Source organism: Ranitomeya variabilis, chromosome 2, assembly GCF_051348905.1.
Source record: "Ranitomeya variabilis isolate aRanVar5 chromosome 2, aRanVar5.hap1, whole genome shotgun sequence".
Lineage (NCBI taxonomy): Eukaryota > Metazoa > Chordata > Amphibia > Anura > Dendrobatidae > Ranitomeya > Ranitomeya variabilis.
The window spans coordinates 471250921-471269267 of NC_135233.1; the positions used below are offsets into that span (position 1 = coordinate 471250921).

At 45.2% G+C, this 18347-nt stretch overlaps 1 protein-coding gene across 2 annotated transcripts in view; it reads right to left on the reverse strand.

Moving 5' to 3' along the window:
- The window catches only part of LOC143806804 (organic anion transporter 3-like), a 98080-nt gene that overhangs the window by 19704 nt on the left and 60029 nt on the right, over window positions 1–18347 (reverse strand). For both annotated transcript variants that reach the window (XM_077287732.1, XM_077287730.1), the window contains one exon: window positions 13849–13957. In XM_077287732.1, the coding sequence (XP_077143847.1) occupies window positions 13849–13957 (109 nt within the window). The remainder of the gene's footprint in view (window positions 1–13848; window positions 13958–18347) is intronic.

Here is an 18347-nt window from a genome sequence, read left to right on the forward strand (position 1 = left end):
GCACACAGGACGCCGCACCGCACCGCACCAACGGGGATCAGAGTGGGGAAGACCGAGGCCCAGGGGGGTGAGCGGACCCCGGGGGGGACATACTCACCTCGCTGACCACTGGGGATGGACCTCCTCCGGACGTCGCTCCACACTGCACCGCTCACTGTTGTGGAGCCCTACCCGGACCCACCGTGGCGCTTCCAGGGACCCGCACTACCCGAGGTAGGAGACCCCCTCGCTACCTGGGTCGGACAGCTGGCCTGGGTATTGATAGGTGAACGAAGTCGTATCTGCAGGGAATCCTGTCCTCCAGGAACAGGAAACCAACTGATGCGTGGGAGAGGTGCCGCCCTTATGTATCTGTAGGTTTCCTGTTCCTGAAGGGCGGATCCCCTCTCTCCGTAGTGCTGTCATGGACGACCGATAAATAGTTAGTAACCATACTGGACAAATGTTGTCTCCTGTCACTTTGAATAGACGCTGCAGTACCTGTCCTGTCTGCGGTCATTGCGAAATCACTTCACAACCTGGTCAGAAAACCCCTCTGTCCTACGCCACTTCTGATTTGTGCACCTCTAACACCTCTGCCCTGTTGCCCCCTGCAGCTCGTGTGAGAACCATCACGTGCGCTGTGTGCTGGGAATGCCTGAATCAAACGGTCTACAAGAGTATCTTGTTTGGTTGCCAATATCTGTTCGAGGTTCTCATGTGGCATGATATTTTGCAATTTGCCTTTATAGCGAGGATCAAGGAGGCAGGCCAACCAGTAATCGTCATTGGTCATAATTTTTATAATGCGTGGGTCCCTTTTGAGGATACGCAAGGCATAATCCGCCATGTGGGCCAATGTTCCAGTTGTCAAGTCAGTGCATATGCTGGGTTGAGGAGCACTTTCTGGCAAATCAACGTCTCTTGTCTCCCTCAAAAACCCTGAACCCGGCCTTGCACCGCCAGCAGTTTCTATTGCCCCCTGAGAAGCTTCCTCATCCAAAAAAATACTCATCCCCATCATCCTCCTCCTCCTCTTCGCCCGCCACCTCGTCCTGTAGACTTCCCTGAGCAGACAATGGCTGACTGTCATCAAGGCTTCCCTCGTCCTCGGCTGCAGACACCTGCTCCTTTATGTGCGTCAAACTTTGCATCAGCAGACGCATTAGGGGGATGCTCATGCTTATTACGGCGTTGTCTGCACTAACCAGCCGTGTGCATTCCTCAAAACACTGAAGGACTTGACACAGGTCTTGGAGCTTCGACCACTGCACACCTGACAACTCCATGTCTGCCATCCAACTGCCTGCCCATGTATGTGTATCCTCCCACAAATACATAACAGCACGCCTCTGTTCGCACAGTCTATGAAGCATGTGCAGTGTGGAGTTCCACCTTGTTGCAACGTTGATTATTAGGCAATGCTAGGGAAGGTTCAAAGACCGCTGATGGTTCTGCATACGGCTGGAGTGTACGGGCGAACGGCGGATGTGAGAGCAAAGTCTGGGCACTTTCAGCAGCAGGTCGGGTAACCCCGGAAAACTTTTCAGGAAGCACTGCACCACCAGGTTTAAAGGTGTGAGCCAGGCAAGGAATGTGTTTCAGTTGTGAAAGGGCTATGGCAGCCATAAAATTCCTTCCGTTATCACTCACTGCCGTTATCCCTGCCTGCCTCAAGATGTACAGTGCCCAGCCATGACTGAGTTTCTTGCTGCAAGAACTCGGACAGAACTTCCGCGGTGTGTCTGTTGTCGCCCAAACACTTCATTGCCAATACAGCCTGCTGACGCTTGCCACTAGCTGTTCCATAATTGGACACCTCGTGTGCAACAGTGGCAGCTGCGGATGGAGTGGTCGTGCGACTGCGGTCTGTGGACGAGCTCTCGCTTCTGCTGGAGGACGAGGAGGAGGAGGGGGGACGAACGTCTACAGCCAACTGTTTCTTAGACCGTGGGCTAGGCAGAACTGTCCCAATATTACTGTCCCCTGTGGACCCTGCATCCACCACATTAACCCAGTGTGCCGTGATGGAGACGTAACGCCCCTGGCCATGCCTACTGGTCCATGCATCTGTTGTCAGGTGCACCTTTCTACTCACAGATTGCCTGAGCGCATGGACAATGCAGTCTTTTACATGCTGGTGGAGGGCTGGGATGGCTTTTCTAAAAAAAAAGTGTCGACTGGGTAGCTTGTAGCGTGGTACAGCGTAGTCCATTAGGGCTTTGAAAGCTTCGCTTTCAACTAACCGGTAGGGCATCATCTCTAACGAGATTAGTCTAGCAATGTGGGCGTTCAAACCCTGTGTACGCGGATGCGAGGATGAGTACTTCCTTTTCCTAACGAGAGTCTCATGTAGGGTGAGCTGGACTGGAGAGCTGCATAGGGTGGAACTAGCGGGGGTGCCGGTGGACATGGGTGACAGGGTTGGTGATGGTATTCTTGCTGTTGCCCTACATACAGTTTTTCCTACCACGAACTTGGTGATTCCCTGACTGCTTTGGCCTTGCGACAAAACCGCCACATTACCTGCAGGTGGTGTAGTAAACGGTGGGCTTACAGTGAGGGAAGGGATGTCGCGTTGCTGACTAGCTTCATTGTGAGAGGGTGCTACAACGTTAAGGGACGTTTGGTAGTTTGTCCAGGCTTGCAAGTGCATGGTGGTTAAATATCTACGCATGCAACTTGTATTTAGATTTTTAACATTCTGACCTCTGCTGAAGGTCCTTGAGCATTTCTTACAGATGACTTTGCACTGATCATTGGGATCTTGGTTAAAAAAATTCCAGACTGCACTCTTCCTACTATCGGATACCTTTTCAGGCATTGCACACTGAGCTACTTTAACCGGATGGCCACGCTGTCCTACAACTGGTTTTGGTTTTGCCACACGTTTTTGGCCAGATACGGGCCTGCCAGATGGAACCTGTTGCGATGTTGATGCCTGCTGCGGCTCCTCCTCCTCCGCTTCAGAGCTACTGCCGCCTGCAGCCTGTTCCCCCAGCGGCTGCCAATCGGGGTCAACAACTGGGTCATCTATGACCTCCTCTTCTATGTCCTGTGCACCTTCCTCTGGGTCACCGTGTAAGCCGGTGCTATAGCGTTCGTGACGGGGCTCCATAGTCTCATCGGGGTCAGATTCTGGATCAGTACACTGCGAGGGCAATGTTCTGATCTGAGTCAAAGGAACAGCATAATAATCTGGCAGTGGCTGTGCATCTGTGCACTCCATGTCCGATTCATCTTGTAATGGGCATGGCCTGTTAACAATTTCCCTTTCTAACCCAGGCACGGTATGTGTAAAGAGCTCCATGGAGTAACCTGTTGTGTCGCCTGACGCATCCTTCACTGTTGTTCTGGGTGAAGGACACAAGGAAGCGACTTGTTCCTGACCAGGAGCATCCACTGACGATGCACTGCTCTGACATTTGGCACTTTCCGAGGAGGAGGCGAAAGCGCTAGAGGCAGAGGCAGCAATGAAAGCCAAAACTTGTTCCTGCTGCTCCGGCTTCAAAAGTGGTTTTCCTACTCCAGAAAAGGGAGCCTTCGAGGCCTTGTGTAGCCAGACGATGACGCTGGCTCAACAACTCGAGACTTAGGGGCTATATTGCTTTTCCCATGACCACCTTGATGCTCCACGACCACCACCACTACCATCATTGCCAGCTGGCAATGAACGCCCACGGCCATGACCTCTTCCACCAGACTTCCTCATTCTTGGAAAAATGTAACCAAACTAACAACAGTTATGTGGTCCTGTAAAACCAGGTAGAAGGTGTACGTGAACTTGTTGTGAATTTAAATCTCCCTTTTTTATGTGTGGGAGAATGCAGGGAAAAATCAGGCCCACTGTATTACACTACACAGTTTGATTGGCAGAAAGAGGCTGGCAGATATGGCACTAACAGGACTGACGCAGATGCACACACTGGCAATAGAAATGTCCCTCTTTATGTGTGGGAGGATGCAGGGAAAAATCAGGCCCACTGTATTACACTACACAGTTTGATTGGCAGAAAGAGGCTGGCAGATATGGCACTAACAGGACTGACGCAGATGCACACACTGGCAATAGAAATGTCCCTCTTTTTTTTTGATATGGGAGACAAGGGATTTAATCAGACCCACTATATCACAGTATAGTTCCTGTGGCCCCAAATGACTGACAGATACCACAGACAGCACTGGCACAGATGCACAGATTTGGCAAGATTATTCTCCCTTTATTTTAAAAAATTTTTTGGATATGGGAGACAAGTGATTTAATCAGGCCCACTGTTATACTGTAGGTTTTCTGTGGCAGAAAAAGAAAGACAGATGCCACACACAGGACTGGCACTGATGCAGATTTGCCAATATTAATCTGCCCCTTTTTTTTTTTCAGGGAGACTAGTGAATAAATCTGGGCCACTGTATTAGAGTATATTTTCTGTGGCAGAAAGTGGCTTGAAGAGATATAACAAAAAAAAAAAAACAAAAAAAAAAAGGACTGTACTACAATTACTATCTCCCTACAGTAATCTCAGAAAAGTATGGCAGGCAGCAATAAAAACGACTGCTGCACACAAAAGTCAAAAGTGTGGACAAACAAACAAGATAGCTGTGCAGAAAGGAAGGAGCAACAGGATTTGGTTTGTACAGCGGCGTACACATAGCAACGCAGCTATCAGGGAGCCTTATAACCTACAGAGCTGTTGCACAGAAATCTAGCCTCCATTGTCCCTGCAAAGAAAAGGTGGTGTTGGACAGTGGAAATCGCTACAACACAAGCGGTTTTGGGGTTAATTTACCCTGCCTAACGCTATCCCTGCTTCTGACAAAGCGGCAGCATCCTCTCCCTATGCTCAGATCAGCAGCAGTAAGATGGCGGTCGGCGGGAACGCCCCTTTATAGCCCCTGTGATGCCGCAGAAAGCAAGCCAATCACTGCCATGCCCTTCTCTAAGATGGTGGTGACCAGGACCTATGTAATCACGCTGCCCACACTCTGCGTGCACCTTCATTGGCTGAGAAATTGCGCTTTAAGCGTCATAGGAAACGCGACTTTGGCGCGAAGATCGTGTACCGCATGGCCGATCCCACGCTGGGATCGGATCGGGTTTCATGAAACCCAACTTTGCCAAAAGTCAGCGACTTTTGAAAATGACCGATCCGTTTCGCTCAACCCTACATATGAGTTTTATATTCTGCGCAAACCATTGCACAGTAACCGCAAATTAGGTGTCATTAGATCAGCTAAAATCATTTTAAAATGAATTAGGTTAGAGTAGTCATTATTTTTGCCAAATTCCACTCTACTTTTTCAAGTCCCACTAGCCCCCCAACTCTACCTTGCCCTAAATGTTAATTCAGACACGAGAGGAACTAAATGAGGGCAGAGTATCCTGTCGCCATGCACAAAAAACCTTCTGAAACTGCTGTGTCTTAAGATTAAAGTTGTGCCAAAGAGATTTGTCAATGCTTTCAGCAACGTCAGAGGTTCTTTTTTTTCTCAGAAACCTCAGATATTCTGGTAGAGCTGGCATTTACAGTATAAGATATATATTTTGTGACAAGGTCATTGGTAAAATACTAGAGGGGAGAGGTGTCTCTGAGGATGTTAGCTTCAGTGATATGAGCCTGGAAAAATGCTCCAGTACACAATGCTGAGAGGGGTTACCGTATATACTCGAGTATAAGCCGAGATTTTCAGCCCAAATTTTTGGGCTGAAAGTGCCCCTCTCGGCTTATACTCGAGTCACGGTCGGCGGTGGGGTCGGCGGGTGAGGGGGAGAGAGCGTGTCGCATACTCACCTAGTCCCGGCGCTCCTGGCGCTCCCCCTGCCCGTCCCACGGTCTTCGGTGCCGCAGCTCGTCCCCTGTTTAGCGGTCACATGGTACAGCTCATTAGAGAAATGAATATGGACTCCACTCCCATAGGGGCGGAGCCGCAAATTCATTCCTCTAATCAGCGGTAACGGTGACCGCTGACAGAGGAAGAGGCTGCGGCACCCGGAGACCAGCTGTCCGGGGGAAGGAGCCAGGGATGCCGGGAGCAGGTAAGTATCTCATAGTTACCTGTCCGTGTTCCACCCGCCGAGCGCCGCTCTGTCTTTTTTTTTTATTGCAGCAGCAGCATTGTATATAGCACAGATTTATGTGGAGTATCTATGGGGCAACGGTGCAGAGCATTATATATATGGCACAGCTTTATGTGGAGCATCTATGGGGCCATAATCAAAGGTGCAGAGCATTGTATATGGCACAGCTATCTATGGGGCCATAATCAAAGGTGCAGGGCATTGTATATGGCACAGCTATCTATGGGGCCATAATCAAAGGTGCAGAGCATTGTATATGGCACAGCTATCTATGGGGCCATAATCAAAGGTGCAGAGCATTGTATATGGCACAGCTATCTATGGGGCCATAATCAAAGGTGCAGAGCATTGTATATGGCACAGTTATCTATGGGGCCATAATCAAAGGTGCAGAGCATTTTATATGGCACAGCTTTCTATGGAGCATCTATGGGGCCATAATCAAAGGTGCAGAGCATTGTATATGGCAAAGCTTTCTATGGGGCCATAATCAAAGGTGCAGAGCATTGTATATGGCACAGCTTTCTATGGAGCATCTATGGGGCCATAATCAAAGGTGCAGAGCATTGTATATGGCACAGCTATCTATGGGGCCATAATCAAAGGTGCAGAGCATTGTACAGTTAGGTCCATATATATTTGGACAGAGACAACATTTTTCTAATTTTGGTTATAGACATTACCACAATGAATTTTAAACAAAACAATTCAGATGCAGTTGAAGTTCAGACTTTCAGCTTTCATTTGAGGGTATCCACATTAAAATTGGATGAAGGGTTTAGGAGTTTCAGTTCCTTAACATGGGCCACCCTGTTTTTAAAGGGACCAAAAGTAATTGGACAATTGACTCCAAGGCTATTTCATGGACAGGTGTGGGCAATCCCTTCGTTATGTCATTCTCAATTAAGCAGATAAAAGGCCTGGAGTTGATTTGAGGTGTGGTACTTGCATTTGGAAGGTCTTGCTGTGACGTATACATGCGGTCAAAGGAGCTCTCCCTGCAGGTGAAGCAAGCCATCCTTAAGCCGCGAAAACAGAAAAATCCCATCTGAGGAATTGCTACAATATTAGGAGTGGCAAAATCTACAGTTTGGTACATCCTGAGAAAGAAAGAAAGCACTGGTGAACTCATCAATGCAAAAAGACCTGGGCGCCCACGGAAGATAACAGTGGTGGATGATCGCAGAATTATCTCCATGGTGAAGAGAAACCCCTTCACAACAGCCAACCAAGTGAACAACACTCTCCAGGAGGTCGGCGTATCAATATCCAAATCTACCATAAAGAGAAGACTGCATGAAAGTAAATACAGAGGGTTCACTGCACGGTGCAAGCCACTCATAAGCATCAAGAATAAAAAGTCTAGACTGGACTTTGCTAAAAAACATCTAAAAAAGCCAACACAGTTCTGGAAGAACATTCTTTGGACAGATGAAACCAAGATCAACCTCTACCAGAATGACGGAAAGAGAAATGTATGGCGAAGGCGTGGTGCAGCTCATGATCCAAAGCATACCACATCATCTGTAAAACATGGCGGAGGCAGTATGATGGCTTGGGCATGCATGGCTGCCAGTGGCACTGGGTCACTAGTGTTTATTGATGATGTGACACAGGACAGAAGCAGCCGAATGAATTCTGAGGTATTCAGAGACATACTGTGTGCTCAGATCCAGCCAAATGCAGCCAAACTGATTGGTCGTCGTTTCATACTACAGATGGACAATGACCCAAAACATGAAGCCAAAGCAACCCAGGAGTTTTTTAAAGCAAAGAAGTGGAATATTCTTGAATGGCCAAGTCAGTCACCCGATCTCAACCCAATTGAGCATGCATTTCACTTGTTAAGACTAAACTTCAGACAGAAAGGCCTACAAAGAAACAGCAACTGAAGACCACCGCAGTGAAGGCCTGGCAGAGCATCAAAAAGGAGGAAACACAGCGTCTGGTGATGTCCATGAGTTCAAGACTTCAGGCAGTCATTGCCAACGAAGGGTTTTCAACCAAGTACTAGAAATGAACATTTTATTTAAAATTATTGATTCTGTCCAATTACTTTTGGTCCCTTTAAAAACAGGGTAGTACATGTTAAGGATCTGAAACTCCTAAACCCTTCATCCAATTTTAATGTGGATACCCTCAAATGAAAGCTGAAAGTCTGAACTTCAACTACATTTGAATTGTTTTGTTTAAAATTCATTGTGGTAAAGTCTATAACCAAAATTAGAAAAATGTTGTCTCTGTCCAAATATATATGGACCTAACTGTATATGGCACAGCTTTCTATGGAGCATCTATGGGGCCATAATGAACTGTGCAGAGCATTATATATGGGGCAGCTTTATGTGGAGCGTCTATGGGGCTATACTGAACGGTGCAGAGCATTATATGTGGCACAGCTTTATGTGGAGCATCTATGGGGCCATAATGAACGGTGCAGAGCATTATATATGGCACAGCTTTATGTGGAGCATCTATGGGGCCATAATGAACGGTGCAGAGCATTATATATGGCACAGCTTTATGTGGAGCATCTATGGGGCCATAATGAACAGTATGGAGCATCTATTTTTAATTTTGAAATTCACCGGTAGCTGCTGCATTTTCCACCCTAGGCTTATACTCGAGTCAATACGTTTTCCCAGTTTTTTGTGGCAAAATTAGGGGGGTCGGCTTATACTCGGGTCGGCTTATACTCGAGTATATACGGTAATTGGCCATGTTAAGTCCTTGTTTTTTTGTAGACAGCTGAATAGTGGGTGGGAGGCTGTAGTGTCCACCATATGTCCACCCTAGGGTGTGGTCCAGAAAATAAATAAGCAGCCTTTTGATTCGGTGTGTCTGGAGATGAGAGCTCCATAACTGTGCTCCTGTTAAAGAGATCTGAACCGTGTTTTGTTATCCTGAGCTGGAGGATCACTATTTTTGTTTTCCTGTTATGCCAGAAGGGTCGTGTTTATTTTACTTAACCTTCACTGGTTTATTAGAGCGTACTGCATAAACCAGTGCAAAGATCTAAATGGAAAGCTTTCCTGTGTCTATATCTGTGAGCAGCCAGGTGAGCTGATCCATTCTATTCAAAATAATATATATATATATATATATATATATATATATATATATATATATATATATATATATATATATATATATATATATATATATATATATATATATATTATTTTTTTTTTTTTTTTTTTTTTTTTTTTTTTTTTGGGGCAAAAAAGTATTTAGTCAGTCAGCAATAGTGCAAGCTCCACCACTTAAAAAGATGAGAGGCGTCTGTAATTTACATCATAGGTAGACCTCAACTATGGGAGACAAACTGAGAAAAAAAAATCCAGAAAATCACATTGTCTGTCTGTTTTTTTATCATTTTATTTGCATATTATGGTGGAAAATAAGTATTTGGTCAGAAACAAAATTTCATCTCAATACTTTGTAATATATCCTTTGTTGGCAATGACAGAGGTCAAACGTTTTCTGTAAGTCTTCACAAGGTTGCCACACACTGTTGTTGGTATGTTGGCCCATTCCTCCATGCAGATCTCTTCTAGAGCAGTGATGTTTTTGGCTTTTCGCTTGGCAACACGGACTTTCAACTCCCTCCAAAGGTTTTCTATAGGGTTGAGATCTGGAGACTGGCTAGGCCACTCCAGGACCTTGAAATGCTTCTTACGAAGCCACTCCTTCGTTGCCCTGGCGGTGTGCTTTGGATCATTGTCATGTTGAAAGACCCAGCCACGTTTCATCTTCAATGCCCTTGCTGATGGAAGGAGGTTTGCACTCAAAATCTCACGATACATGGCCCCATTCATTCTTTCATGTACCCGGATCAGTCGTCCTGGCCCCTTTGCAGAGAAACAGCCCCAAAGCATGATGTTTCCACCACCATGCTTTACAGTAGGTATGGTGTTTGATGGATGCAACTCAGTATTCTTTTTCCTCCAAACACGACAAGTTGTGTTTCTACCAAACAGTTCCAGTTTGGTTTCATCAGACCATAGGACATTCTCCCAAAACTCCTCTGGATCATCCAAATGCTCTCTAGCAAACTTCAGACGGGCCCGGACATGTACTGGCTTAAGCAGTGGGACACGTCTGGCACTGCAGGATCTGAGTCCATGGTGGCGTAGTGTGTTACTTATGGTAGGCCTTGTTACATTGGTCCCAGCTCTCTGCAGTTCATTCACTAGGTCCCCCCGCGTGGTTCTGGGATTTTTGCTCACCGTTCTTGTGATCATTCTGACCCCACGGTGTGGGATTTTGCGTGGAGCCCCAGATCGAGGGAGATTATCAGTGGTCTTGAATGTCTTCCATTTTCTAATTATTGCTCCCACTGTAGATTTCTTCACTCCAAGCTGGTTGGCTATTGCAGATTCAGTCTTCCCAGCCTGGTGCAGGGCTACAATTTTGTTTCTGGCGTCCTTTGACAGCTCTTTGGTCTTCACCATAGTGGAGTTTGGAGTCAGACTGTTTGAGGGTGTGCACAGGTGTCTTTTTATACTGATAACAAGTTTAAACAGGTGCCATTACTACAGGTAATGAGTGGAGGAAAGAGGAGACTCTTAAAGAAGAAGTTACAGGTCTGTGAGAGCCAGAAATCTTGATTGTTTGTTTCTGACCAAATACTTATTTTCCACCAGAATATGCAAATAAAATGATAAAAAAAACAGACAATGTGATTTTCTGGATTTTTTTTTCTCAGTTTGTCTCCCATAGTTGAGGTCTACCTATGATGTAAATTACAGACGCCTCTCATCTTTTTAAGTGGTGGAACTTGCACTATTGCTGACTGACTAAATACTTTTTTGCCCCACTGTATATAATGTGTATATGTGTATATATATATATATATATATATATATATATTTTCCACAGTTCTTTATATTTTATATACACACGCACACACACACTTTGTAGGTACTGTAATCTGCTAGCCAAAGTGGGCACACATTGATAGCATGGGGAGTCTGGTTGGCTACCAGTGGCCCATGGATAGAGAAAAGTCATTGGGAATTAACTAAGCATCCAGTTACAATATAGGGGTTAAACACAGTATATCAAATTTTGCTTTGTCTAGACCCAGGTTTTATAGCCCTAATGGTAAGCTGTAATCTTTCCACAATGCGATGCGTCAGAGGCCGTTCTCTGGCATCACGAGTGGAACGTACATTATTTAGCAGTACATCTTCTACATGAGCTCCTTCGGGATTATCATTAGCAGACATTACTGTATTCAAAGATGATTTATGGCAAACAATAATTTTTTTCTTGTCCTCATTGAACCTTTATTTGGTGGACATTGTATTTGCAGAAGCTCTGGAGAGTACAAGCATTACATTGCAGTTGTCCTCCACTAGGACCAGCCATTGCTACTAAGACAAGAGCGCCATGGTCTTTATTCTGTAAGGAAAAAGTCTGACTAGAGAATCATTATTCCTGGAGATCATGTAGTACTTGTTATATCATCTTCTGGATTATAGACTAATTGACCCTTCATATGTTTTTACTTTACAAAGGCTTTCTCTCTGTGCCATGCAGCATAGCATTCAACCAACCAAGTTTCCCCTCAAACTCTAGAAATAGATGGAACTTAGGGTACTGTCACACAGTGCCATTTTCATCGCTACGACGGTACGATTCGTGACGTTCTAGCGATATCGTTACGATATCGCAGTGTCTGACACGCAGCAGCGATCAGGGACCCTGCGGAGAATCGTACGTCGTAGCAGATCGTTTGGAACTTTCTTTCGTCGCTTGATCACCCGCTGACATCGCTGGATCGTTGTGTGTGACAGCGATCCAGCGATGTGTTCGCTTGTAACCAGGGTAAACATCGGGTAACTAAGCGCAGGGCCGCGCTTAGTAACCCAATGTTTACCCTGGTTACCAGCGTAAACGTAAAAAAAAAAAACAGTACATACTCACATTCCGGTGTCTGTCCTCCGGCGTCTCAGCTTCTCTGCACTGTGAGCGCCTGCCGGCCGGAAAGCGAGCACAGCGGTGGCGCGGTGACGTCACCGCTGTGCTTTCCGGCTATGGCGCTTACACAGTGGAGAGAAGCAGAACGCCGGGGGACAGACACCGGAATGTAAGTATGTACTGTTTGGTTTTTTTACGTTTACGCTGGTAACCAGAGTAAACATCGGGTTACTAAGCGCGGCCCTGCGCTTAGTAACCCGATGTTTACCCTGGTTACCCGGGGACTTCGGCATCGCTCCAGCGCCGTGATTGCACCGTGTGACCGCAGTCTACGACGCTGGAGCGATAATCATACGACGCTGCGACGTCACGGATCGTGCCGTCGTAGCGATCAAAATTGCACTGTGTGACAGTACCCTTAGTGTTTCCCCAGGAGAAGTCATTGATGTCACATTTACATTTAAATTTGCAGACCGATTTTAGTCTGCTCAAGATGCAGTCCACAAATCAGATGATCGCCTCAAATCCCTGTCCATCAGGAGTTGTCCATGGGGTAAGCTTCATGTGGACACTCATTAATATGAACATCTGTCCATGTAATGCACAGATGGAATTTGTCCGCCAGACAGGAGCAGACAGACAGAAGAGGGCCTCTGTGCAAGGACAATATATGGGACCAATGCAGTCCGTTAACTCATCGTAATGCACAATTCTACCTGGTTTGGAGGTGATAGTGGCCTCCTTATCTCATGGGCCCCTTCGCGGCTGCACAGGTTGCACCAATGATATGTCTACGGCTGCCACCAGAGTGTGGGAAGCTGATAAGTAGTTTTCTATTGGTTAAGTGTGTGTATGGAACCTCTCTCTATGACAAGCATTAATAGGTCATATGGACAAAAGAAGTTTTTACTAGACAAGACTTTTTAAAGGCGATAACCATGCCTGCCATCAAGGGGTTGCCTTAAAGAGAACCTGTCACCTGAATTTGGCGGGACCAGTTTTGGGTCATATGGGCAGGGTTTTCGGGTGTTTGATTCACCCTTTCCTTACCCGCTGGCTGCATGCTGGCCGCAATATTGGATTGAAGTTCATTCTCTGTTCTCCGGAGTACACGCCAGCACAAGGCAATTGCCTTGTGCTGGCGTGTACTCCGGAGGACAGAGAATGAACTTCAATCCAATATTGCGGCCAGCATGCAGCCAGCGGGTAAGGAAAGAGTGAATCAAACACCCGAAAACCCCGCCCATATGACCCAAAACTGGTCCCGCCAAATTCAGGTGACAGGTTCCCTTTAAACATAGATATTGATGAATAATACAATGATAGAGTTGGAAGGGAGCTCCTTGGTCATCGTGTCCAACCCCCTGCTCAATGCAGGAATCACTAAACTATCTCAGACAGATGTTTGTCCAGCCTCTGTATGAAGACTTCCATTGAAGGAGAACTCACCACCTCTCGTGGCAGCCTGTTCCACTCATTGATCAGCTTCACTGTCAAAGTTTTTTTCTAATATTTAATCTGTATCTTCTCCCTTTCAGTTTCACTCCATTGCTTCTCGTGTTTCATGTGGAAATGAGAATAAGGATGGTCCCTCTACACTGTGAAAATCCTTCAGTTATTTGTAGACAGCTATTAAGTCTCCTCTTAGTCTTCTCTTTTGCAAGCTAAATATTCCAAAATTCTCTAACCGTTCCTCACAGGATATTTGTAGACTGGTCACCATTCTGGTTTCTCTTCTCTGAACTTGCTCTATCTTGCTCATGTGTTTATTTAAAATGTGGTGTCCAGCACCAAGACAATCTTGTTTTGATGTGGTATTTGGAAATCATCACCATAATCATCATATATGTAAATCATGTACTGCTTACCTGAGCACAGTTGGAAAAAGTTCAGCAGTATACGGATAGGCGCAGACCAAAGAAGATCCAAGAAAACCTTTTGCCAGACATGTGACGGACAACTGTAGTAGGATTAAATCTGAAATACAAGGGACATAAATGCACAGTAAATAGACAATTCCTGATCACAGGGATAACCTGCTGAAACCCAAAATAAGCTACGATTGGGAAAAGTGTCAGACTGGGCTGCCAAGGGCCACCAGTAACATTGGCTCTGGGGAACCCCTGTTGAGCTTCATGCAATTATTACCTTACACTCATTTAAAGTTTTACCTATGTTTCTATATAATAATGGACTAATTGCCTGTACATAGTAAATCAAGTGTATTGTGCCAATTACTGGTCATATAGGGGTGGGGGCCCCACCGGGGACATTTACCAGCTCCCCATTAGGCCAGTCCCAGCCTGATTGGGGAAGCCCTGTGCAGTTATCCATGTCCTTCAAATTCACTAATAGGGAAATCCATGGAGAGGTATGGAAACCCTTTTATCTATAGGCTGCAAATTAAAAACTAGCTTTTTTGGTAATCAATCTGTTAGTGTACTTCATTCTAAATTATTAAAAACAGCCTTCTAACCAACTAATTACACGTCATGTATAAATGTAATTAAAACAATATCCAGACAAATGTAAGGGTGAGGACTGTACTGTCACGTTCCTGCCCATGAAGACACCAATCACGTTATGTGAATAAGTCTTATGCATCTTTTACATATATTGTGTCATGTGAAGTGTAAACTATGTCCCTGGATTTTTGGTGTGTATTGTGATATATAATGTGTAGGTAATGTAAAGATTATGCATTATGTTAGTGTGCAGTGCGGAGGGTGATTAGTATTGTTAGCATAATATGCATAGTGTGTAGCAGTGTTATAGGGCATGTATAATGTAAGATAAGTAATGTAGGGCATAAAAAAGTATGATTGCTATATCACTGGATTAGTATAAACCACATCTTACAAAAAAACGAATACCATAAAATAATTATTTTATTTAGATTGATTAAAATGCAACAATGTCCTAAAACTTTAACACCAGGCAAAAATACCACTACACTAAATACACTCACATAAGGTGGTAGGGGGAGGGAGGGGTATGGGTGTCCCTATTGTGTCCTACCCGTCCCTTCCTGATCCCTGCCTACCTGCGGAGGTTGGCACCCTCTTGAGTGCAATATGGCGCCCCCGCTCCTCGGCGGCTTGCCCTTTTATCCCTAAAAAACCCTAGTGTACACACCAATAGGGGATTCCTAAGTAGTACCCCTACCCTTAAATCCCGTACACATACAGGTGTCCAACCTTACACCAAACTAAAGGGATAAATAATTGCAGAACACCATAACCACATTGAATCTAGTGCAGAAATGAAAAAATGATCTGGTACATCAGGCCCTTATATGACCATATATATATATATATCTAACAAATCCCTAGGGTGATCCCTGCCTGTCAGCGGAGGTTGGCACCCTCTTGATCGCAATGTGGCGCCCCCGCTCAACGGCGGCTCACCCTCAGTGTCCCTAGCAGTCTTTATAGACTAATGTAGGGCATAGTGTGTAGTGTAAGGAAGTTCTGCCCCGCAACAGACATCAGGGTCAGAAGTAGTTTAGTTTTTGGACTAGCCCACAGGAGGAGGGCTTAGTGAAAGGGACAGGACTGTGCTTCCTGGATAGAGTCCGTTAACATTTGGATTGCAACAAATGTCGCTGTAGATCACGCCTTGGCAGCACTGCACAAGAGACTGGAGTGAAGAATAGTGAGATCCTATAGAGTCACTAACGAGACCGAGAGACCTTCAAGAAGGCGTTATCGTTTAAGACACCGAGTCACAAGAAACCCAAGAGCTTGCTACTGCTGAAGGTAACGGACCTAAAGAGGATTAAGATCTTGGGACTAGTGGGGGTTTCAAGTGGTAGATCCAGGGTGTCCATAGTGATAGGACACGGAACCACTAAGCGAGTAAAGAGAAATTCACTGAACAGGACTGTGGCCTAGAAGCTGGGTTGTAGTGAAGTAGGACAAGACAGATGAGCTCCAGAGCTCCAGAGTAGCCTACAGGGGACAGATACAGCGGGTATGAAAAGGCTTCTTACTGTGAAGGAAAGGTGCTTAAGATTAAGACCCGCTAACCCTTGTACATAACCCTTATAAAGTTCAGAAAAGTCCCCATGTTTGAATGGAAGTCTTTTTTAATTTTTTTTTTTTTTTATTTAACTTTTAAGTTTTGGGAAGGAAAAACAGATACAAGTCATAAAAGAAGCCTTAGTAGTAACATCAGTAGTGAGTCATACATAACTAAAGGAATAACGTGTATTCTGCAGTATAACTGCAGATTGTACAGTGGTTCAACGTTTCTTAGAATATAACAGCAGATTTATGACTCATACTTAATTTATTTGGGCAGGTAAAAATTAACGAAGAGGGGTGAAAGAGAGAGAAGAAAAAGTAAAAGCACAAAAACACTCCAAGATAAGGGGAATGGGGAGGGAAGAGGGTGAGGAGAGGGGAACATCAGAGAGCATCTTGAGGTGTAAACTTACCCATCCCCTATAAGGTCCAGGTACTCCGCTGAGGTTCTAAATTCCAGCCAATGAAACCATGTTTTACAGAATTTATCATGAGTGTTGTTGATCGTTGAGGTGACCTCTTCCATCAACATGATCTCGTTTATTTTAGAAAGCCAAAGTGAGACTGTTGGGGTGGTGTCACGTTTCCATAGCAGAGGGATACACGCTCTAACAGACGTAATCAAATGCCACAGAATGAAGTTTTTAAAAGGGATGTTACTGTGCTGAAGAAGAACGACAGCCGAGTCAAGGTCAGAAATGAAATCAGTGAATCTACGAATCACTAGTTGTACTTTTTTTGCAGAAAGGCGACAGGAGTTTGCAGGACCAAAAAATATGATGAAGGCTGCCTTCCTCCTCCCTACACCTCCAACACATAGGACTGGCCTCTGGAAATATAGAGCGTAGGTGAGCTGGAACTCTGTATTATTGAGAGAGTAATTTGTACCCCGCCACTTGAAATCGTAAGTTGTTGGATGTTTTATGTGTCAAGATAAAGATATGCCTCCATTGATCCCTTGTTAAGGTGCAATTCAGATCTCTCTCCCATTGGGTTTGAAAAAGTGTTTTAGGCTGGTCTGGGGGTTCCATCAGGAGGGAATATGAAAATGACAAAATGTGTCTAAGAGGCGGGTCTTTGAACATTCCATCTCAAAGATTGTTTTCTCATTTTTATAAAAGGTTCTAGGTGGCAGAGAATGGAGAAAATTAGTAAGTTGCCCAATTCTCCAATGTCATAAGGGCGGAGCTGATACAAGACTCTGAAGATGATCTTTTGATGGCCAAATGTTCCCTTGTCTGAAATGTGACACTCTAAAATTGCCCTTTTTAAAAACAGGAGTGAAAAACCTTGTCCTCTATTCCCAGGAGAAAAATTGGATTACCCAAGATAGGATACATGGAGGATACATGGAGGAATAATGTCGTGCTGGGTGAAGGATAAGTAAGTGCACAACAATGGGAGAGGCAGGGGAAAGCCCAAACACTAGGGAACTGGAGACCCCTAGGCAGATGTAAAAATCACACTCTCTGCCCTAACAATGCCTATATAGGTTCTGCACCTATCACCGAGCAGGAACCTAATCCTTGCTCTACCCTAGCAATAGGCTGTGGTTAGGGAGAGGGTGGGGTAGGCACTAGTCAGTCCCTACTACAAATAAAGACAGAGGGCAGACAAACGAGGGGAACGCTTTGCTTGAGAAGACAACCAAGATGTCACACCAGCAATCCTCCAAGATTCCTCTGAGACGGAACTAACCAACTGTTAGCTCTTACTTGTCTGTCTAATTGGAAGTACTAACACCCGCACCATGCTGCAGCAATTGAAAGTATTTAAACCTGCAGCACAGGTGTGTCATTAGCAGCAGAAGGTGGAGGGAACTGTTGGGTCCTAGAGGGAGAAGGCTATTGCTCCATAACAGATGTAAAAATCAAGAAGGTGCTTGAGCCGGATCCAGGATGACTCTGTCACACCTGACACACCTGTGGCAAATAGAATGACAAAATCGATGATCTAACCGAGGGATTGCTGCAGCATGCCAGAGTGGCCCCAATTAAGGGATGAGTTTTGAATGTAGAGATCGTAGATACATCGACCAAGGGATGGTTATTAATGGGGTGTTTGTAAAGGTCTGTTCAATTCCAACCCATGCTTTCCCAGACCCATTCCCGCACCAGTCCAGAACTCTAGAGGCGAGAGGCAATATAATATGATGTGAAGTCTGGTAGCCCTATACCCCCTGAGGATTTTGACTTTATAATGTGGCCCTTCCTATGTGTGGGGGTTTCCCCATCCAGATGAATTTAGTCTGGACTGCAGCTAGACTTCTAAAGAAGGACGAGGGGATGCTGATCAGGGGTGCCTGAATGACATAAGATACGAGGAAGCATATTTATTTTGAA